Source organism: Phyllostomus discolor, chromosome 12, assembly GCF_004126475.2.
Source record: "Phyllostomus discolor isolate MPI-MPIP mPhyDis1 chromosome 12, mPhyDis1.pri.v3, whole genome shotgun sequence".
NCBI classification, from domain to species: domain Eukaryota; kingdom Metazoa; phylum Chordata; class Mammalia; order Chiroptera; family Phyllostomidae; genus Phyllostomus; species Phyllostomus discolor.
Window position 1 is genome coordinate 43,319,591 of NC_040914.2, and position 21,951 is coordinate 43,341,541.

Sequence of the window (21,951 nt, forward strand, 5' to 3'; positions counted from 1 at the left end):
CCCCCACAGGCAGCGCCTGCCCGACAAGGGGCTCCGCGGCCTCCCGCTGCCGCGGCTCCTCCGGGGAGCCCTGCTCCTCGCCGCCCAGGCTGGAGCGCTTCCACGTCAGGGGGAGCGGGGGTGGACCAAGTCCGGCGCCTCCTCCCGGGCACGGGGGGGGGGGGGGGGGGGGGGGGGGGCGGCGCCCTTCACAGGGGGCGGCTGCCCAAGAGGCTCGGGTGCTGCTGCGCGCAGGTCATCCTCCTGTCCAGGGCACCGGGGCCTCTTCTCCCCACCTGTCCGAGCCATCCACCCAGGACCCAGCTGGTGAGCTCTCCCCTCTCTAAGAACCCCTTCCCTTGTTCCACTGCATCCAAACCCGCAGGGGACAGCACAGGCAAAGTTGTAGATGGTTTATTGATAATATTACAGTAGAAAGATTCAAACAGCTCCGCGTGGCGTTTTGAAATTCATCCCGACTGTAGGCTGAGTGACCTGCAGGTTGGACAGACTGCCGAAGTCCTGGAAAGACAAGTGTGAAGAAGGTTCAGAGTGGCCGCACCAGTGAGACCTGTGGTCAGAGCCCCGGGACCGACCATCCCCAGGCTGTGCTGGGCGTCCACCAGCCCGGGGTCAGGTTGCTGGGACCCGAAGACACCCAACAAAGGGCCTTCTCCTCCCACCTCAAAGTAAAAATACTCACACGGCATCTACTGGAGATCTCAAGCACCCTGCCTTTCAACAGTAAGCTGCTGGGGGCTGGCTGTCCTGTGGCTGCAGGATGCTTAGCAGCGTCCCTGGACTCTGTCTACCAGTGTCCCCTAGGGTCCCAGAGCCGTGACAGCCAAAAAATGCCCCAGGGTGGGGCATCTGTGCCTCTGGGAATCACTGCACCAGGGCTGCGTGGAGCCAGTTCCTTTCCGGGACCAGCCCGGGGAGGCTGGCTCGCAGACGGGCAGGCCCTGGGCAACCAGCATGTGGGGGACCCGCCCGAGCGTGAGGTCGGACGACAGGCCGGGCCCTCCCTTTAAGCGCACTCAGTCCGAGTGGGGCAAAGAACTCAAGGGCACACCGAATACCTGAACCAACTTCCCATTTTACCCCCCAAACCCAATTTTTACAGCTGCAGCTAGAAGGCCGCCTTCATAGGAGGCTTTAGCTGTCCTGGAAATGCTTTTCTGCAGCTGGGTGGTGGGTATGTGGGAGCTCATGCTGTTGAACGTCTTAAGCATTTCACGATTGTAAAAAACGGACTGTGAAGCTGGTCTAAACCACCAAGTGCCTAACTGGACGCTGAAGCCCGCGCGACAGACACCAAGTGGTGCCTGGTAGGAAGCACCCGGAGACGACACAACAGCTCACAAGAGCGGTCAGCACACAAACAAAGCAGCGAAGGCCCAGAGGGAAAGCCCGCGGGATGAGAGAGAGGACCAGGCCACAGCCATGGGGGCAGATGTGAGGACCCAGCCACGGAGCCCAGGGTGAGAAGACGAGGCATGGAGAACACAAGGAGGAAGGCTTGGCGCTGCTGCATGCAGCAGAGAGCCACGGGGAGTCACACTCAACACTCACCAGGAGCTTCAGCATCTCCTTAGTGTCTGGGTCAACCTCGATGATCTCCTGGTCCAGGGCTGAGACCTAGAAGGAACCAGGAACGCCCCAGACATCAGCCCCCCAGTTCTCTCTCGCCTTCCCGCCCCTTTCCCAACTTTCTCAAACACGTAGAGAGGGGGCGCTTGCAAAGAAGCAGGGATGGATCCCACAGGGGAAGCAGTAGGCTAGGGATCACAGGCCCCAAGGGTCAGTTCTTCCCGCTTTACCCCTGCATGCCCTCACTACCATCCTACTGGCACTCAGAAAACCAAGGGCCACGGTCTAATCCAGGAACACCCGGGGTGAGGCAAAATAATCACCCAGAAGACAAGACCAGGCAAACACCACGAAGGGGCAGCCTGCCGTGAAAACCCGAATGGACTGAAACAGTCCCAATGGGGCACAACAGAGACCAGCACTGGGCAGGCAGGCAGGCTGGGGGCACCTGCATCTGGGTAGGGCAACTGGGAGAAGGGACCTCCCTCTCCGACTCAGCTGAGGTGCCTTTAGAAACCAGGCACCTGGCAGGGCCCTGGGAGCCTGCCCCATCTTCCCCCGGAGAGGCCAGAGGCCCGGACAGTTTACCTCGGGAACGTAATTGTCCCTCCTCTCTCTCTCCTCCTCCTGCAGCTTGATGGAGATGCCTCTCACGGGGCCTCTCTGGATCCGCTTCATCAGATGCGTGACATAGCTGCAGGGTTCAAAGGCCCAAGAAACACGCTGAGACCCGGCGCGGGGGCACGAGATGTCCACAGGGAGGAGGGAGAGGGCTCGCCACCCCAGGAGCCGCGACTCCGGACCACACGGCGCCCCGCTGCCTAAACATGCCCCTCACGCCCTCTGGTCCAACTCTGTCCAAGCCATCAGACCCTTCCCAGTCGTTTTTGGGGCTCTGCTCCCAGTCCCAACTTATCGCACTTCATACTAAGTCTTCTGGGAGGATATGAGAGGGGACGATGGCAGTGGACGAGCCCAAGAAGAATGCACATACATACACATACATGCATGTAGGCAGAGCCTCCCGGAGGGCTGACCGTGGCCGGCTGTCACGGCCGGATGTGACAGTCCCAACAAGAAACCCTGCACTTCCCCGGGGCATCGGGGAGACTGGCGCTCGCGAACCCCCAGGGCACAGTCCCCCGCCCCGGCTCCAGCCCCACTTCGCGGGAACCGCAGACCCAGGGCGGTCCTCGGCGCCCCACCCCACTCACCCCGCTATCTTGTTCCGGAGCTTCTTGCTGGGGATAATGGCGATCTCCTCGCACACGCGCTTGTTGGTGTGGAAGTCATTGCCCAGGCGCGTGTAGTACTTCTCGATGATGACCCGGGCCGCCTTCTTCACGGTCTTGGTACGAACGCGGCCCTGCGGGTGGAGAAGACAGGGTCATTGCCCGCCAGGACCCCCCTCCTCGCGAGAGCGCGCCGTCGCGTCCCGACCACATCAGGGTCTGCGGGCTGTGGCCGAGCCCGGAGAGGAGAGGAAGGGAATGAGCCGGCCGGGCGGCGCCGGAGCGCGGGGTCAACGCGGAAGCCAGTGGCCCGCAGAGTCTCTGGCCTGACAGGGCCCGGCGCCGCTCCTTGCGGGCTGCAGGCAGCGGAAAGAGGCAGATGGAAGTCGATTGCGAGAAACAACAGCTTCAAGCCAAGGAACCTACCATCTTGGGTCCCTGGTGAAAGAGGAAACAGGAAGCACAAGAGAGGCCTATAAAGCGCAGGCTAGAAAGCCGCTTCCGCCTTGGCCGGGACGTGCGGCGCCTACGCGGGCGCGCGGCAGCGACCCCTGGTGGGGCGGAGCGGAAGTGCAGGCAGCCAGCCAGCCACCACTGGCGGGCGGAGCTCCCGCTTATAGGCCCCGCCCCCTATCTCAGCCCTGGGCCTTCTTTGAGCGCGTAGGTTCCGTGAGCCTGTTGGGTGTGTCCAGGCCAAAAGGGGTGCATCTCCTCCTCATATGCCAGGACGAGGGAGGCAGACCGACTCAGGCCTTGGGAAGGCCATTTGGTGGCGTGGAAAGGTGAGGAAGTAGATGTCCCCTGCCCAGGAACCCCCACCCAGTCCGCGGTCAGAGATTTGTCCTGTTAGCTTGGTGGAAACTCAGGTACAACCAGGAGAGGCTTCTCATTTCTCCCCAGCCTTTCCTCAAAGGTCACCTTGCAGGAGGGCCTTTCCGTCCAACTTACACAGCATCACTATCCCTTTAAGTCTGCATCTCTCTCTACTGTGTTCTGCGGTGTATAATGCACTCCCGTGTGTAATGCATGTTTTGGCCCAAACTTTCAGGGAAAAAAAATGTCATTTTTATCTAATTCAATTTTTATTTATATTTAAATACTTGGGTTTTTTAAAAGATTTTATTTTTAGAGAGGGAAGGGAGGGAGAAAGAGAGAAACACCAATATGCGTTTGCTGGGGGCCATGGCCTGCAACCCAGGCATGTGCCCTGACTGGGAATTGAACTTGTGATGCTTTCGCTCACAACCCATGCTCAATCCACTGAGCTACACTAGCCAGGGCTCAAATACTTGTGTTTTTATTATAAAGGAATTTTAGCAATTTTGAACATTATGGTACAAGAAATTTTAACAAGTGTTAGTTCTTTATTTTTATTTTTAGAGAGGGAAGGGAGAAGAGAGAGAGAAACATCAATGTGTGGTTGCTGGGGGTCATGGCCTGCAACCCAAGCACGTACCCTGACTGGGAATTGAACTTGCAACACTTTGGTTGGCAGCCCGCGTTCCATTCACTGAGCTACGCCAGCCAGGATGGAACAAGAAATTTTATGTAACAAATAACTACAAAATACAAGAGCAGATACAAGGTATTTCATGTACTACCCATGGGTAACTGCACACCCTTTTTTACCCTAAAAAACTTGGGCAAAAACGTGCACATTATGCACGGGTGAGTAGGGCACTTGCCACGGTGACTTCATTTTCTCATCCCACTGAGCTCCATGACAGCAAGGGCTACGTGGTTCAGCTACTCACCTGAACAGTGCCCAGCACAAGGCATGCTCTCAAATTAAACCAAGGGCCCAGTTCACCGGCAATGCCCCAACCATTGGGGCACCTTCTGCCTTCAGGCTGTCCCCATCATGCACCCATCCTGAATCAGGCCCTCTACAGCCACCAGCACTGGCCACCTCTGATGGCCTCATTAGCCTACAGACTGCCCTGCCCCCTCCCCCCAACTCTTAGTCCCAGGCCCTCCTCCAACTCAAGGGAAGGCTGGGCTGGCCAGGCTGGGTGAGCTAAGGGACACAGGGCTGTCTCTCATTCCTCAATGTCCCTACTCGTCACCTCCGTCAGTCCCCTCACTCTGAACTGACTGGAAGTGGAAGGCTGAGGGACAGGAAGCCCCCCTACAGTGTAGGGCAGCAAGAAGAGACCAGGAGGGAGGGCAGGCTGCAGGGACTTCAGTTACCAGCAAAGGTCAAGCCAAGCTGCCACCAGCCAGGCCTCAAGTGAAAGGGGAGGTCTCTCCTTGGCCGAGGGACTCCCGGTGCCCCGCCCTCCCCCACCCAAGTGCACCTGCCACAGAAAGGCCCTTCAGCACGGAGGGTCCCGGGCACCTCAGGCCAAAATGCAGTCTTCCACAGGGTCCGTCCAGCAGAGGGGCAGGGCACACCCCACCCGACCAAATCAGCGGGCCCTCCCTCAAACCCAGGGAGCCTGAGAGGGAGGACGGGGCTGGTGACAGGGCCCTCTGGAAAGCAGTGGGAAGTACCACGAATGCCTCCCTCCCTCCCTCCCTCCCTCCCTCCCGGACAAGAACCGGGTCGGCCCGGTGGGTCCAGAGGACAGGAAGCCCCCGACACGGAGACAGAGGCCCAAGGCGCACGGGAGAGACAGACCAGCGGCTTGTGCTGACGTCTGAGCAGCGGGGCCCCAGTTCCTCCAAGCTGGACCTGGGACGTACAGAGGAAGGGCCCCCAGGAAGCCTAAGTGAGGGCCTTTTGCACTTGGACTAGTGGTACCCACCTGCCCGAGAGGCATCTCCGAGGTGCACCTGGCCATGGAAGTGGCCAAGACGTACCTACAGGACAAGCCTCCCACGTGGCCCTGCCACCTACCTGGGCTGGAATCCCATCGCAGGAGATCGGAGAAAATGTGAGTTTCTACTCTGGAGCCTGACTTATGACCCTGCTGCTCCCAAGTCCCCACCCTCAGACACGGAGACGAGAAGAGAACTCTGCTGCAACGTGTTTATTATGTGCCAAAAAAAAAACTACACCACAGCTTACTCCACACATCCGCAGGAGAGTGCAGTCTTGCCTGCATATACTACAATGAGGTAGAGACTTCACACACGGCTTCACGAAACCCACAGAGTAGCTGGGATATGCAACAATGCAACGTCAGCTCAGCGGGGAGGGGGGGTTATGACACTGGTTCTTTGGCACACAGCTTCCCAAAGAGGGGCAAGTAGGTTAAAAAAAAAGAAAAAAAAAAGAAAAAGTCAAGTTTTCAAATTCCAGTAGCATTTCCGTCCACTGCAACTGTCGCTCTGCACATTTCTCAAATCGAAGATACAAGGGAACAGTTCCCGTCCCCTCTGAGAGAAAGGGCTCCCGTGAGCCTCCCTCTGCCCCACTGAAAAGCAGCCCTTTTTTAGCTCAGTTACAAAAGAAAGAAGTCCTGTGACTTTGTGATTAAAAACTCCTATCAACCCTCCCCCCGAATAAGTGCAACTTAAGGTGCAATAAACCATTTAAACTTATGTATAGCAGCTGCTCTAACACCGTTTACCTGGTCCAGTATGCAACTCAAAAACTTTTTTTTTTCTTGGTTGCAATTTTTTTCCCGTCATTCGCAACTGTGAGAAACAGTGACCAGCAGTCCCCCAGACACAAATTTGCTATAATGTTAAAAGCTGCCAGGAAAGGAAAAAAAAAAATCTGTTGTTCCAAATGACTTAAAAACTATCTTAAGGAGTGTAAAAAGGAACCGGTAAAAACCCTCGAGCATAAAATATGAAATATGATTTTGGTTCAAATGAAGAGCAAAGTCTCCTTGTTGTTTACAGTAAAAAACACCAGCTGAACACTCAGTTTATGCCGTTCAGGTGGGGGCTAAATCAATGGAAAGGCACTGTATGGCAACTGCGAGAATGAAACCAGCGAGACCTGCGCATCACCACCGTCGGTATTGCAAGGAATGTAAAAAAAGCGCTTTTAATAAATAAACCTAGATGTAGGCATCGTGTCGGTACCTTCTGGACACGTAGTTTTTTTTTTCTTTCTTTTTTTTTTTTTTGCTTTTCATCGGCAAAATGAGGAACTAAAAATCTGGGAAAACTACAGAGTCGCTTGGAGGGCGAGCCAGAGGGTCCTTGCCCTGCCTCAGCCCCTGAAACAAACCTGACAAAACTCATTGTGCATTAATTAGTGCAGAAACAAAGACAGACTCAGCAAGTGCAAAGGTGACTACGGTCTTCCCTTGTCCCCGGGAAGCCAGCTCCCTGGTCGCCGGTGGCCGGGTGGTGCAGGCTGCCGCCTGACCTGCCAGCCGCGGGCACTTGGGCACCACAGGCCACCAGGCGAGGCCGGCTCCTCTAGCTGGAATCTCGGCTCTTCTGGTTCCGCATCAGGGGGCTGTGGTGGCGCAGGCCCTCCGTGCTGTGCCGCCAGTGCCAGCAGCTCCGGCAGAAGTACTTGAAGCACACCTGGCGTGGGGAGGAAGAGGGAGACAGGGCTCTCCTGGGTCGGCGTGGCCAGCATGAGACGTGGGGATTCCCGGTGGCCTCCGAGGGGCTAGAAGAGAGGGTCTCCCGGAGCCCTCTCACCCCAGCACAGGCCCGACTGACCCACGAACCTGCGGCCTGTGTTCCCGCGGGTGCCTACTTCGTCGCACACGCTGGGCTCCCTTGGACCGTGTGCAGAGCCGTGCTGCTCCTCTTGCCCCCTACCCCTGCCCTTCCCTCGCCTACAGCAGCTGCGTCGCAGGCTGCTCCTGTGTGAGGACGTCGGAGCCTAATGCAGGTGACGTGCCTTCCGCTTCACCTTAAGTGAGGACAGGTGACAGTATGCACCTCGGCCTCTGTCCCACTTCGTGCTCTGAGCTGGGTAACCTCTGGCAAGACACTGACCTCTGAGCAATCACCTGGAAGCGGGGCACCATCTGTGACAGATCTGACACCTGAAGCCTGTCATGGAGGCTGATCAGAGACGCTCGTCCCCAGGCCCCACCCAGCAACCCAACGCACTGCACACCCTTGCTCTGCAGAGTCTGTCTACCCACTGTCCACCCAGAGTCTCCAAACTGAGCGGCAGACACACCACTGCGAAAACCAGCAACACTGGCACGGCCTGGAAACTCGCCAGAATGGGGTCTCAGGCCCCACTGCAAACCCCCGGAAGCGCAGGCTGCACCTACACAGGGTTGCTGGTGGTGTGTGTACACACGGCAGCACGGGGGGCGTTTCCCTGCACCGCCCTCCCGACCGGTGCACCTCGCCCAGAGACGTCCCACCAAATGCCGCCCACGCTGCCTCCTGCTGCTTCCGACCACTGAGGGTACAACCCCCACCCACCCCCCGGCTGGGGGATCAAAACAGGCCAGAGGTTCGGAAGTAGAGAAGGGGTCCCCGAGTGGGGGAACCAGCCTGGAAGGTCCCGGGATCTGAACAACACTGCTTGGCCCACAGGTACTGTAGACCACACCCACCCAGGCCCCTGCCGTCCTCTGAAGCCACCGGCGAGTCAGCAGGGGCACCGCACCGCCTGCCAACACCTCGCACCAGGAGAGGCCCAAGCGTCAGGACAACCCAGCGAGCGCTCCCGGGAGTTGCGGGTCAGGCTACTGCAGCATGCCCCTGGCCTGACCACCACCATTCCCTCTTCCTCTGCGCTGAGCTGACCACAAGGGACCTGAGAAGGCCAACACTCTACGTGATGAACGGGGCGTGACCACTTCTACTTAAGGGTGGGGCTGAGTTCCTGGACACCTCCAAGGTCCAGGGGGCTCACCTGATCTCGACAGAAGAAAGGGCCAGGCTGAGAGCTGCAGATATGACACAGAGAGTCTTCCAGGTAGGGGTCGATCTGAACCTGCACAGAGCAGAACGGAGAAGGAAGTGGCTCCTCCCCCGGGAGGCCAGTGGGCTAGGGAGGGAAGGTGCACCGCTGGGCCCTCTGTGTGACGCGGGCGCTCCCTGAGTTAAAGGGGCCCGGAGAGAATTACGGGTGGTGAGGACAGACGGACACACCACAGAGGGCCCAGTTGGTGGCCTCTGCAGCTGGGCGACCACGTGCATTCATTCCTGCCCGGACTTCCCAGCACTCGGGACCCCACACGCTCCCACCCAGCGAGACGTGAGTGTCCAGAGGACACAGGCCAGGAGGAGGACGCCAGGTTACCTAGCAACGCCGGCCACCACCACAGCCAGGGGAGGCGGAGGAGGCTCAAGGGAGCCAGCCCCGCTCTCCGGAGTCACCCGGACCAGGTTCGCCCCGCACCCTGACCTGACCCCCGGGGGTCCACTGGGGCTCAGCTCCCTGCCGTGGGCACGCCCCGCCTCAGGGCTGCCCAGGGTAGTAAGGGGCCCAGGAGAAGCAGGGACCCGCCCCTCACCTTCTTGGTGAACTTGGTGGTTTTGATCTCCACGAAAGCGGCGCTCACGGCTTTCAAGTAACTGCGCTGGTTATTGAAAGTCACACGACCCGACCCTGGTGGAGGAACAACAGAGCACGTGTGCCTTCCAGCCGGACTCCCCCAAACGGCCCCTTGTCGGCACGCGGGAAACCCCGTCTCCACACCGCTGAAGTCCCTCAGAAACATAATGGGGGCAACTGACGGAATTTCAAGTTTTCTAGGAGCCACATTTAAGGAGGCAAACAAGTGGTGGGATTAATTTTAGTCCTTTATTTTATTTTACCCACATATCCCAAACCTTACCATTCCAACATGTGGCACTGGCTACATTTCAAGCGCTCAGCAGCCACATGTGGCTGGTGGCTGCCATGTTAGATGACACGGTTACAGACCACGATGGCATGAACCCAGCAGGACAGGGGGAGGGTTTGCTGACGGAAATGGGGAGGGAAGAGTCCTCTGGAGTGGGCAGGTGCACAGGTAAGATGAGAAGACTCAGAATGGAAACCAAGATGCAGAGAGAGCCTCTCTCTGAAGGTGGCCCAGCAGCCACACCCTCCTCTGCAGCCCTCCGAGACCTGGCCGGGAGCCGGGAGGGCCCTGTGCACCAGGGGCTGCCTCCGCCCCCTTCCCAGTCTGCAGTGCAGCTCCCGAAGGACACGGCTCCTTCCTGACCGGGCTCGGAGGGCGGGCAGACCCAGTGTTTGGGGAGGCGGGTGCACCACTGTCAGAAGGTTCAGGCTCTGCTCCACCTCCAGAGCCTGCCCCTGAGACCCTTCTGCGACGTCCAGGGAGCCCACCCAGGGGCTGGCCCTTAGACCGCTGCCCCCTGCCCCACGCTGGGGTGGCAGCGGATGGCCGTACCGCTGCCTGAGCCACCCGGGGCTCTCCTTCAGCCTGGCCCCACACAAGGGACACGTCTCAAGAACTCTCTTAGAAGCAGCAGGCAGGTTCAGAAAGTCCCAGCCTTGTAACGAAATATGACCTGCTGCCTGACCCAGACGGTCTGGCTCGGAGCTGCCCACCCACGTTCCTGTCTCGCTTTCACCTGCTAGGCCTCCTGCCTCTGTGGGTCCTCCCCTCCCGGGGGAGGTGGGGGAGGGTGGGTGCCCAGGGGTCGAGGCCGCTGGCTTACCTGGGGAGAGACGCTGAGCGCCGGTGCACGTCCGTCCGCAGACCTGGGTCAGCCTCCCTCCCACCCCCGTGGGGAGTACCGCCATCCTGGGCTGCCTCCCAGGGGCCACCGAGCCTCCCCGCACAGAAGTGGGGCACTCACCAATGGGATACTTGTGCTTATCTGTGTCAATCCCGGCGTACACCACTCCGCCAAATAGGTCGTTCAGGATGGCTGCCAGGGCCTCGGCGTTGAGCATCCCGTGCAGAGCGCCCACAAACACCGTCCTGCTGGGGTCGAGTCTCTGAGACGGGCTCCGGACAAAGTTGCTGTCAGCCAAGACCCAGGGGATCACTTGTACCTGCAAACCACCCAAAGGTGTGTCACCCTGGCGGGCACCCAGACCCAGGCTCCTGCAGGTCCGCGGAGGGGGCTGTGGAGGCCCAGGCGGCGGGCGAGGCGGTCCTGTCCCGAGGAAGTATTGTAGGAACCAGCAAGAAGGCAGAAACAGTCGTCCACGGACAGGAGAGGAAGACGGCGGAGGCCAGGGTGCCGGGCTCGGAACAGCCAGGACGAAGGCTCAGCCTGGGCCGCGGGGGTGGGGGAGGGGCAGCCTGGAGGACTCAGGACGGACAAGTTCTGGGCCCAGAAGACCCCGGGGCGAGAGAGCCCGGCAGATGCTACCACAGAAGCCAATTTCACCTTCACCAGGAGATGAAGAGGCCCGCTTTGCTCTTCCCACTCCCGCGGGAAGTACCACCCCCGGGGTCCACGCCCCAAGGGCCACCAGGCTTGCAGGCTTTTCCTCACACTGAACAGAAGAGGGTGAACCCGGCCTGTTACTGGGATGAAATGGGCACACACACAGGGAAACACCCACGCAGGAAAGAACCAGCTCCGCCACACGGACGACTTTGCTCGGATGTGACCCTCAATAAAGCACACACTCTGCCCTGCCCCTTACTCCGCAGGTTCTAACAGACTTGACTTTCTAGTGTGGCTTCAGGTGCACAGCAAAACAGAGTCCAAGTGCCGTGAGCCCCTCCCACCCCTTCCCCGTACATACACGCAGCCTCCCCACCACCGGCCTCCGGCAGCACAGGTGCCGCTGTTACGACCAGGACCAGCCAGCCTCCACGGACTCCTGTACTCACTGCTGTGGTGTCACACGGAGTAGGTGCCATACCCACTCACCCGTCCCTTCCCCGTGACCCCTGGGAGCAGTTTTCGTCTTTTTACGAAAACGTGCCTGTTGACGCCCTGTTTCATAGACAAGGAAATGGGGTTTCAGCAACGTTAAACGTCTGGTCCGACGTCCCAGAGGGGTCACAGTGCTCTGGAACCAGGACTGGGAAGCAGCAGCACCGGTTCCCCACTGAACCGAACAGCCTCCACTACGGACGTGGGCCCTAGCGACCGGAAGGAGCCTGGAGCTCCGGGCCCAGGGATGTCCTCGAACACCTGTGCCTCCAGCCCTGTCCCCTGGAGCCCGCGGGCAGCACGGTGGACGAGGAGGTCCCTTAGCTCCTCCCAGACAGGTATAGCACGCCTGAGAAGGAGCCCAAGAACACAGCGTGAGGTTCCAGGTGGGGAAGGCAGCAGCAGGAGGGGCCCGAGGAGCGAGCAACATTGCGCGCGTGCGGAGGGAACCCCAGAGCCAGGGACGCCTGCCTGGAAGGGAGGGGGAGGCGGCGACCACAGGTGGAAGTGGCTCAGAGCTGCCCCCACGGACGGGGAGGGGGCTGAGAGACAGCGACTTCCCTGGGCAGGAGCGCGCACACCACTGAGGCCCAAAGACTGCTTGTTTTTGGCTGTTGACGTGATCAAGAATATTGGTTACGTCTGCCGTGAGGGGGGCGGAGGGGCCCTCTTGCCTCAGCAGCAACCCTCGCCTGCGGCCCGAGAGCCCCCCACACCCGCCCCGCCGCCTGAGGAAGCCTGTGGCCTCGCGGTCAGCTGCCGCAGCCCAGAGAGGCCGTGGCGCCGGCTCACCTCCTTGCAGCGCATCCTGCGGCTGGCCATCTTGAAGTAGTACTCGCTCAGGCCGTCCGGGCTCAGCGGGTCGTGGGAGCAAGCCTGCAGCAAAGCCCGGACGGACTTCTCCTGCTCGAAGACCAGGTACACGTACCCTGTTCCCAACGAAGGAGAAACGGCATCACAACCCCTAGGTGGCCCCTCCTCGGCCTTCGTTCTGCAGCCGGGAGGGTCTCCCGGGAGAAACGCCCTCGTGTGTAAGACGCAGTCCTGTCCTACCCCTGAGGGGTCTTGTGAACGGAGCCCCTGCTCTGCCCACTGCCCAGGCCAGGGAGGGAGACGTGTCCCTCTCCCAGCTAAGCGGGGAGGGGACTGGCAGGACACGGGCCCGTCAGAGCACACGGCTCTCTACGCGGGACGCCGTGGGGGTCCGGCAAGCCACACTTCCCGGCCTGAGGGAGGGCAGGTCTGCGGGCTGCCTGGGGGCAGGGGTGTGGGGGGCTCTGCTCTAAAAGCCTAGTTAGACCACTGGTCCAGTTCCTCGGCACATTTCCAGCGAAGGCGGTGCAGGGTGAAAATAGCACCTGCTCCTTCCTACAGGGAGGGGATCTCATTTCAGACGGCTGAGGAATCAGAGGCTGGGGCCTCGTTCCTGCCAACCCCAGAGGGATCTCGGAACTGGGTCGGGCGACAACACGACTGGGCAGGGGAGGCGGGCGAAGGAAAGTCTTCCAAACACCCCGTTTCCAGAGGAAAAAGGCCACTGGGCCCGGCCTGGGGGGAGTGCACAAGGAAGTCCCCCTCAGGGGTGTCGGGGCAGCTCCCACTGTGGGTGAGTTGGGACGGACAGACGGACGGACGGTTAGCTGGGAGGAGACAGAGGGTCGTGCGGTGGGAGGGAGGGCGGGGACTGAGATCGCGTGCTCTGAGTGCTCAACCACGGTCCGGCATGCAGCGGCGACACCTCAGTGCGGTTAGGTGCTAGGGGGGAAGAAAAGAGCTCCTACCATGTCTGTATTACCTTTAGGCATATTACCTTTGGGAGGACACCGGGGGTGCTTGCCGTCCTTACCAGGCCACTCCACACTCAGAGCGCCGAAAACACGGAAGGTGTTAATCAATCCAGCTGCGGAGAGATGGGCCAGAACGGCGGGAGCTGCGGCACACCCGCCCCCGGACGCTCCCTGATCCCGAAAGACGCCCCTCCCTGCAAAGCCTGGAGCGGGAGGGCTCAGGCAGCTCACCCTCCGTGATATCCCAAGGAACACCTCCTAGGAACACTTTGCAAGAATAGATGGGGTTCTTGTAGTTCCGTGGAGGAAGCTGACCACTCCAGGTACAGGTGGCTTCGTTCACGGCTGCGGTGGGAGAGAGGGAGAGAGAAACGGGGTCAGAAACCCAGCAAAGGCACCGCCCTGCTCCGCATGAAGTTGTCTGGGAAGGACTGGACAGGCCCGGTCGCAGCTGGCTGCTGGGAGAACGCCCATGACCATTCCACAAGGCAGGGAAACCTACGCCCCGCCAGCCTGATGATGCTCATTCACTAGTTCTTCCTCCACGAACCCCGAGAATCGTGCAGAGCACAGATGGTCCCCGAGCGAGCTATCTTCAAATGTGTAACTGGTTCTTTAACCACAAAGCAGTTACATCTAGTCTCTGCTTAGAAGACCAACAGACTTAAATTAAAATGACGTGAACACAAACAGAACGATTTTGTACACAGCATCGTCCCAAAGGCTGACTGGCCCAGAAGGGCATCACCCCCAATGCCCCAGCAAGGAACACTGGGCTCTCCTTCCCCAGTCTCTGCTCCGGACTCGTCGGTCCCAGGAGTTAGCACACTGCCAACAGAACCCACCAGGGGCAACCCCACAAGAGCGCCACCAATGTCCCCGAGTCAGGGCCGTGCCCCACTGTCCCAGAGCCACCTGTGTGGTGCCAGGCCGGCACTGGCCCTTCCGTGTGACAAGGGCTTCCCCCTCGACCCCTTGGCATCCTTCCACCCCCGAAGACAGGCTGGGGGGACCCACCGCGAGGCTCTTCTGACTCTGACTCAAACTCCCTGTCGAGAAGCCCTGGCCGCTGCAGGGAGTGGGACTGCCCCTCTGTTTGGCCCTGACCATTTCCAGAGGCCTCTCTCTTCTTGGGGACCACCTCAGCCTCTGTCAGTCCTTCGTCCTGCCCCCACTTGGTCTGTGCTGTTCCAGACCAGAGACTGACTGCGTGGGGAGGGCCAGGCCTCGCCCGCTGTGCTCCCGCCTTCAGCACCGGGGCAGGGGGTGTGGAAATGGCCGTCCCGGTCGCTCAGGGCGATGGCACGGAAGCCACGCCCTGAGCAGCCCGGCCCGGTGTGCAGCTAGAGCGGGAACCCAGGCACCGTCAGCAGTATTTTCCGAACAGAAACAGAAGTCGAGGTAATGGCCTTGTCCAAAGGTGTGGCCATGTCACCACCCAGGAAAACAACGGCACTGGAGAAAGTGCGGAGACGGCCACCAAGGCCGTTAGGTAAACAGGGCCACTGCGCTCAGGGCAGGGGAGGTCAGGCCCAGCCCTGGAGGCACGGAGGACGGAGGCGCACAGCGCCGACCCGGCGCCAACTCCAGCACCCAGAACCGCAGTCGGGGACGCCCCCAGAGTCTTAGTAAATGACGACCCCACAGCCCACTGACTTCCGAGCACTGGTGTGAGATGGACAGCAAATCTGGAGATCACGTGAATGATCGAACCCAGGGGTCTGGGAGACCAGGACACCGGGGGGCCGCCCACCCGGGGCACCCTGGGTCTACCAGACAGGAAGCGTCGGGGAGGAAAGCTCCATCCAGCGGGGGGTGTCCGACGGGGCTCAGAGCCGGAAGGGGGAAGGGGGAAGGGGGAAGGCAGAGGAACTCTGAGCCTCACGTCTGGGTTCCTCCTGAAGACGCCATCGATCCGTCCGTGAGGGGATAAAAGGGGCAGCTCCACGTGGAGGAGCCCGACTGAGATGGATCCAGGCCTCACGGGCACAGCCCTGCGCCCCAGGGTCTCTGCCGCCTCCCCCTCTGCTCGCCTGGCAGAAGCCCCGACTTTGTCCCTGTCAGCACTCACGCCGCAGGGCAGAGCAGACCCAGAGGCCTCACCACGAAGCCCAGACCTCCTCTTCACAGACAGCTCCCCGCCTGTGACCCACGGCTGCTCCCCCTGCTCCCAGGAGGAGGCCTCGCGCCCTAGCCTGCCCACCGCCCACTCACCTGCGGCCTGCCGGTGCAGCCTGGCCTCTCTCTCAATGCTGAAGGGGTCTTTGGGGGCTTCCAGGAGGTCCCAGGACGGCCACACGGAAGCCCCTGGCCATCTCTTGGACGCGCTGGTCGGGGAAGGAGTGACTGCGGCGAGAGCGGCTTGCTCTTGGTCCATCCGGGACCCAACCCCCATCTTTAAAGACTCCCTGGGGCCACCCCCTGTCAGAGACAGGAAGGGCAGCGGCGGGGAGATGCGGAGGCTTGACTGGGGAGGAAGGAGGGAGACATGGGTTTTAAAGGACGGTCTTGTAGTAACTGTGACGATCACGCTATGAAAAATACTATCACGCATCTGGTATATTTTCTTTCAGGCTTCCCTCCTAAGCATTTTTAAAATTACTTGTCCTACTATAATTTAAACAGAGGCTTTTCTCCCCAAGTCAACACTTTTTTTTTTCGCTCTGCCCGACAGTCTTCATAACGTTGTTAATTAATTTATGATCCTCTATTTCGGGAACAAGCTACATCTCCCTGAACTATTCTTGTATTGCTGAACATTGAGATACTCGCTGACTTTTCAGGATTATAAACACTCTAAAATGAAGCCTCTTCACATTTTGTGTTTTCTTTGGTCAGATTCCTAGGTCTGGAATGTCAAAATGCCATGTGTGTGTGTGTGTGTGTGTGTGTGTGTGCAGGGGGGTGGATGGGAGGGGTTCTATCAGAATTGTGTCAGAGCATTTCACTACAGGCTGCGCCCAGGCTTTAAACTGCACCAATTTAGGTGGGTAAACGATATCACATCACCAAAAAAGAAAAAAAAAACCAATGTAAAATAATTGTTCAACAGAACCCAAGTCCAAACACTGCCTCTGGTTCTGCGTCTGTGAGCCGCCTGTCCAAACCCCTTCACCCGCGCCCCCCCCCGGGGCGAGGCTCTCTGAGAAAGCTCTTCAGACAAACCCCCGAAACGGGAGAGCTTCCAGAGGCCCACTCCCAGGGCTGAGCCCCACCGCCTGGGACACAGGCAGGAGCACCTCATCTCACTCCACCACGGGGGGAGGAAGCCATGGGGAGCAAAGCGCCTGGTCCCCACTCACACCCTGGGTCAGCTGACAGGGACGAGGTGGGTGCGACGGGTCGTGCTAGGAAAGGGACACTGTCACCACCACCACGGTTGCCAGTCCTGGGCACAGGGGAGAAGCAGCCCTCCCTGTCACAGAACAGTGCGCCCAGGGGGCTGGGGAGAAGCAAGGCCGGGAGGAGGAGGCACCTGACGCTGCACTTCACTGCGGGATGGTTCCTCGCAGCCGCCTATGCCTTCTCCTGGTAGCCCCGTTTGCATCTGCTCTGACCCCCTGTCCAGCTCCGCCCGGCAGCGGCAGTGCGCCGGCTCCCCGGGCTGTGTGTGAGGAGTGAGGAGTGTGCGTGCAGATTAACCCGGAGGCAACAGCTCCCAGAGCTACAGTGGCCCCCAGCTGAGAGCCGGCGTGGGCCAGAGGAGGGACTCGGGAGCCGGAGCCAGTCAGATCTGGCCTCAGACCCGGGCCCTGCGGACGACAGGCAGGCGTGCCGATCCCAGGGTCTGGCTGCAGACCGCCAGGACAGAGCAAGTCTCCCAGGAAAGCGAGCAAACGTCCCTTTGCTGGGGCAGGGCCCAGTCTCAGTCTGTAAAACAACCTGACACCCGGGGCGCGCCAACTGGTGTGCTCACATGGGGTTGTTTAAATCATCGCTTAAAAATGTCGAGATCCCACACGCAAGAGCACACAAACAATGACACTGCTTAAAGGCGAAAGAAAACCCGTGTCGGTCAGGAAGGAGAGTGCTGCGAGGACTCCCATGTCCGCTCTGGGACGATGGTCAGCCAGCAACAGCTCCTGGAGGAGCTCGGAAACCGTCCTCACTGCTCACGGCGCACCCCTACTCTGCTGAGGCGAGCGGCTCTGCCTGTGCCCACGGCGGCCCCTACCCTCCGGGTCTGTGCTCGAGGGACGCGTGCCCACGGCTCACCCCCGACGAGCTACATACGATCAAGTCAGAGAGGTGGTCCGATCCCGAGCTGAAGCCACTGGTGTCTGAGTCGGAGGGGCTACTGGAACGGGAGTCCAGGATGGGCCGCGTGTCCAGGCGGGAGCTTCTGACTGAGGGCGCCGGGAACTTGTCCACCACGTCAGCTCCCAGGGGGTCCAGCGGCAGGAAGCCCAAGGGGGACTTCCCCAGGACATTGCCCAGCGGGTTGTGGAGCATGCTCAGTACTAGGAAGGAAAGAAAAAGTCTCACGACCCCTCTCATTTCTTCCTGGCCCACAGCCCTTCCCTCTCCTCCCACAGCCACCCAACAGGACGGGCCGAGGCACGGCCCCTGAACCGCCCCAGGACCCCGGTTTGAGTACAATGTGCAGAGGCACACCCGGTACCCACACCGGCCACCTGGGGCCACGAGGGCAGTTACCGGGCAACTTTCTGAAGACAGACCAGAGGCCCTGCTGCAACGGAAGGAACAAGCCTCCTGCTCTCTGACACCGGGCTTCAGGGTCAGTGCCAGCATGTGGGAACCTGTGCCATCAGGGACCGGTCACAGGTGCCATTAACACCTGGAGACACACGCCCAGGGTGCCATCGGAGACACACCCTCCTCCCTGCCGGCCAATGGGTTCATCAGAACCCCCCACTGTTCTCCCCCTGTACCCCCGAGGTCTGGCACAGCACGCACACGCCTCTCATCTGAGAGTCCCTTTAAGCAGGGCACCCCAAACCTCGATCCTTCGGGATGGAAGCAGAGGGACAGTCTGGATGAGCCGCTCTGGCTTCAGACAAACCTGGGATGAAGCCTCGGCCTGACCCTCCGCAGTGGACCGTGTGCTCAGGGGAGCTCGGCACATCCCTGCTCTGTCGCGGTCTCTTGGGTGGAATACAACTATTTTGCCACACCGCCAGGGGGTGGGGGGGCCACTCAGCAGGCAGGCAATGTGTGTGTGTGTATGTGTGTGTGTGTGTGTGTGAGAGAGAGAGAGAGAGAGAGAGAGAGAGAGAGAGAGAGAGAGAAACGTCAAGGAAGACTGAAGCGGAGCCCAGGACAGGTGAAGGACGGGCTGTGTGTTGTCAGGGAAAGACAGGCAGTGTCAGCAGACAGGAAGCAAACGGAAAACCGGCCGTTCCCGGGGGCTGCTGACTGCAAGAGGAACGCAGGGGCAGGCAGGACGGACAGGAGGAAGACCCAGGGTGCGTGACCTCAGGTGGCTGAAGGGGGCTGTGTGGACTGTGAAATACTGGACAGGTTGCCCACACGGGCATAAAGGAGTGCACGGTGGTCACCGAGCTTGAGGCTGAAACAGATACACAAGAACAGACACTGAGACCTTCGGAGGAGGAGGACTGGGGGAGAATGCGTGGCCCCCGCTCGACAAAGTGGCGTCCTGCGAGGCCGGAGGAGCACTCGCCAGAGACGGACATGGTAAAGGACAGTGCGCTAACCTTCCAGCGTCGTCAGGGGAAACCCAGCACAGAGCAGCAGGCACACCCACCCACCCTCGGCAGCGGCCCAAAGGGCTTGCGGACGATCAGCGTGGGCTGGAGCTACACCTTCACCCAAGGTTTAAAAAAAAAAGTACGCCTGGAAAAGTCAAAAAGCAATATGGGTGCCGCGGCGGACCACTTTCCTCAGTCCCCGATCTGTGTTCCCTCTGCTGGGACACCTGCCCTACCAGCCACGAAGCCATCGAACCACCTGCAGTTTTGATGTATTTCTGTCACGCCCACACAGAAATCTCGAGGCTCTGTCAGAGCCCCGTGCCAAAGCCAGGAATGACCTCCACCACGTCTCCCAGTCTGATGACAGGCCCACCCAAGAAGAGAAAGGCAGGACGGTCCACGCGGGCCACCGACCTCCGCGTCCTTGCGTGCTCTCGGTGCACAGGGGGTCGTGGGCTCTCCTGTGCCCCACGTCCCATCATGCTCCTGCCCTCGCCGACAGCAGCTCCCGGTTAAGTACCCTTCACGGAACCCTAACAAGGGGTGTTGTCACCCCATCTCAACAAAGGGAACCCAAGGCTCGAAGAGCAAGTGTTTGTGTGAGTAACAGCTAGTGAGTGACAGAGTGGGACCCAATTCTTTCCGATTCCAAGCCTTGCACCTTTCATGAGCATCTCATTTTTTTAAATACCCAAATTCTACCTCGCCTCGTCTTCACGTCCTTGACCATCATCTACAGACAAGCTCTCTCAGCTCCCCGGGGTCCGTGCCTTGGGAACTCCATCATCCGGGTCTGAACACTTCTCTGGGGCCCGGCTGCTGTGGGAACTCATTAAAGATGCACCGTGGGCCCCGCTCCAGACCTACTCAATCAGAACCTGCATTTTAACAGATCCCCAGGAGACCGTGTGCACATTAAAGTTTGAGAAGCACTGAACCAGAAAATCCTGAGCCTTGCTACTTCAAGCTCCTTACCGGTCCCCTTTACCACCCCCCAAAATCCTTTCATGTCCAATTATTTCCCTCGACTTAGAAACCGTGGGTTATTTAAGCACAGCCCAGACGGCACGAATGCAACTGCTCCCCACGATGAGGAGAGGAACCCACGTGGGAACTCTGAAAGCACTGGGCGGGGCTGGGGGACAGACGAGAGGGGGGAGAGGCAGACAGCCACTTTGCTGTGTATCCATGTGAGACTATCCTTATTCTTAATGGTTCAGAAGTTACATATATAGACCCAGGGTGGAGCAAAGGTGGTTTACAGTGGTTCGTATGGAAAACACTACAATAATCAATAAATAACAACACAAGAATAAACTGTTTTGCGTGCTCACAACGGCAAACCTGCCCCAGCCCCACCCTGCAGAGGGAATGTGAGTGATGACGGGGGGCAAGTCCGCAACGGGGGAATCGGATAAAGGGCAATACCAGAATCCTCTGCGTGAGTTGTTTCGTATCTGTAAATTCCGAAAGTTTGAAATTATTTCCCAGAAAACGTTTTTTTTGTTTTTTTTTTTAAATGACAGGAAAGAAAACTAGTCAATTCCCATTTGATTCTCTGCCTTTTTTGAGGCAATTGATCTCAGCAGAGCATAAGTGAGAGGGGCTAGACTCCCCAGAGGAAAAAACGGTACCCGGTAGCTCTGGAGTCTCTGTCTGGAGGAAGAAAGCACCTCCTCCTAAACAAGCTGTTCAGGCAGACCCGTACAGGCATCTGCAGGCACATGCACACGTGGCTCTGCCTGCTCGGCGGAGTGCACGCTCAGCGTCCGTGCCCACGCCCCACCTGACAGCACCTGGCTCCACACCTACCGCAGAGCAGGGACCGTGTTTGCTGGACGTACCGAAAGCGGCTGTCCCCTGGGCCTTAGAGCCAGAACGCTCACTGAGGCCACACCCTTCCCATCACTGCTCCCCCATCGGAGGACGCGATGCCGACTTCCAAGCGACTCAGAGCTGGGGAAAATCCCTCGGCTTACCCCTGCCCAGCCTACCGCCAACACAGAGACTGAGAGCCGCCCGGCCCCGTGCCCGGCCCCTGGTCTCACACACCTCCTTCGAGGAGGACTGAACGTGTGCAGGTGCAGGCTGCAGAGTCACCCTCCCTGCCCAGCCCTCCCCAGAACCATCCGGGGCCCTCCCAGCCCCGACACCACCTGTGCATTCAGGCTCAGGGAGCGGGCGCAGGGCCTCAGGGAGCTCTGCCGACCACACAGGGCAATGGGGGCACGGGCTGGCGGTGACGGCCTGGAAGGGGCAATGTCACCTGGCTAGCGTGTAGAGCAGGGTGCCCAGAATCTCCACACCTGGGCCACGTCAGCACCGCCGTGCATGTGTGTCCTGCAAAGATGAAACTGGAAGGGGCCAAGGCTATGGCAGGAGCGTGACTAGGAAACACAGGGAAGACAAGAAACCCCAGTCTCCAGATGCCTGGGGTTTCCCAGGGGGTTTGACAGCCCCTTCAACCTCGGAAGAAGCTGAGTTTCTGGAGACTGTCACCCGTGGTCGAGTGCCCTACAGTGACGTATTTCTGTCCCTCCGCAGGCTGCCAGCACACAGGGCCTGGCCAGGCGGTGCTCTGGGTATCCACCGGCCAAAGGGAGGGAAAGCCGCGGAGACAGCGGGGTCCCAGGGAGGGGCCCCCTTTCAAGAGACGGAGCCCCCTTGCCCCCAGCCCAGCCCACAGAGGAGCCCCACCCCTGTTGCACGTGTGCTGAGCGAGCAGCCCTGACCCCCACGAGCTGTAGGTCAGGAGGGAAGACACAAAGCAGCCGGTCCTCGGCAGGTCCCTTCTCCCTAACTGGAAGGGGGGCCGACCGGACGGCAAAGGCACTCTCCATAAGCCACGGAACCTAAAACCCTCTGGAAACGACAGGTCCCTGTGCTGCAGGCCAGTGACTCTCTCAAACTCCGCTCCCCGGCACGGGGCACAGAGCTCACTCCGTCAAGGCCAAGGTCCCACAGTCACCCCTGCTCGGCTCCTGTCCTGACCTGCACAGTTCAGGGTCACAGACA

At 59.7% G+C, this 21,951-nt stretch overlaps 2 protein-coding genes across 7 annotated transcripts in view; both read right to left on the reverse strand.

The window, feature by feature from the left end:
* Positions 1-377: 377 nt before the first annotated feature.
* Positions 378-7,693, reverse strand: RPS17 (ribosomal protein S17). Of its 2 annotated transcripts, none has more exons than XM_036012357.1 (5): positions 7,685-7,693; positions 2,784-2,935; positions 2,158-2,263; positions 1,552-1,617; positions 378-501 (listed from the first exon to the last, which is right to left on the reverse strand). In XM_036012357.1, the coding sequence occupies exons 1-5, from the start codon at positions 7,685-7,687 to the stop codon at positions 421-423; spliced, it is 408 nt and encodes a 135-aa protein (XP_035868250.1). In that variant the 5' UTR covers positions 7,688-7,693; the 3' UTR covers positions 378-420. The 2 variants fall into 2 exon arrangements, with proteins under 2 accessions (XP_035868250.1, XP_028358037.1); XM_028502236.2 differs by lacking the exon at positions 7,685-7,693 and adding an exon at positions 3,228-3,372.
* CPEB1 (cytoplasmic polyadenylation element binding protein 1) overlaps positions 5,759-21,951 on the reverse strand; it is a 47,435-nt gene continuing 31,242 nt past the window's right edge. For 3 of the 5 annotated variants that reach the window (XM_036012342.1, XM_028502218.2, XM_036012343.1), the window contains exons 4-12: positions 17,495-17,721; positions 15,476-15,728; positions 13,493-13,606; positions 13,270-13,374; positions 12,267-12,403; positions 10,437-10,635; positions 9,140-9,234; positions 8,536-8,616; positions 5,759-7,232 (exon numbers count right to left, since the gene is read on the reverse strand). In XM_036012342.1, the coding sequence (XP_035868235.1) occupies positions 7,122-7,232; positions 8,536-8,616; positions 9,140-9,234; positions 10,437-10,635; positions 12,267-12,403; positions 13,270-13,374; positions 13,493-13,606; positions 15,476-15,728; positions 17,495-17,721 (1,322 nt within the window). In that variant the 3' untranslated portion in view covers positions 5,759-7,121. The remainder of the gene's footprint in view (positions 7,233-8,535; positions 8,617-9,139; positions 9,235-10,436; positions 10,636-12,266; positions 12,404-13,269; positions 13,375-13,492; positions 13,607-15,475; positions 15,729-17,494; positions 17,722-21,951) is intronic. The other 2 variants (XM_036012344.1, XM_028502221.2) reach the window with 1 other exon arrangement.

Excerpts from the sequence above, each read along its gene's own strand:
- RPS17 (XM_036012357.1), bottom strand. Across the intron at positions 1,618-2,157 it reads GGGACAATTACGTTCCCGAG|GTCTCAGCCCTGGACCAGGA; the intron begins GTAAACTGTCCG and ends GGTTCCTTCTAG. Across the intron at positions 502-1,551 it reads AGGAGATGCTGAAGCTCCTG|GACTTCGGCAGTCTGTCCAA; the intron begins GTGAGTGTTGAG and ends TTGTCTTTCCAG.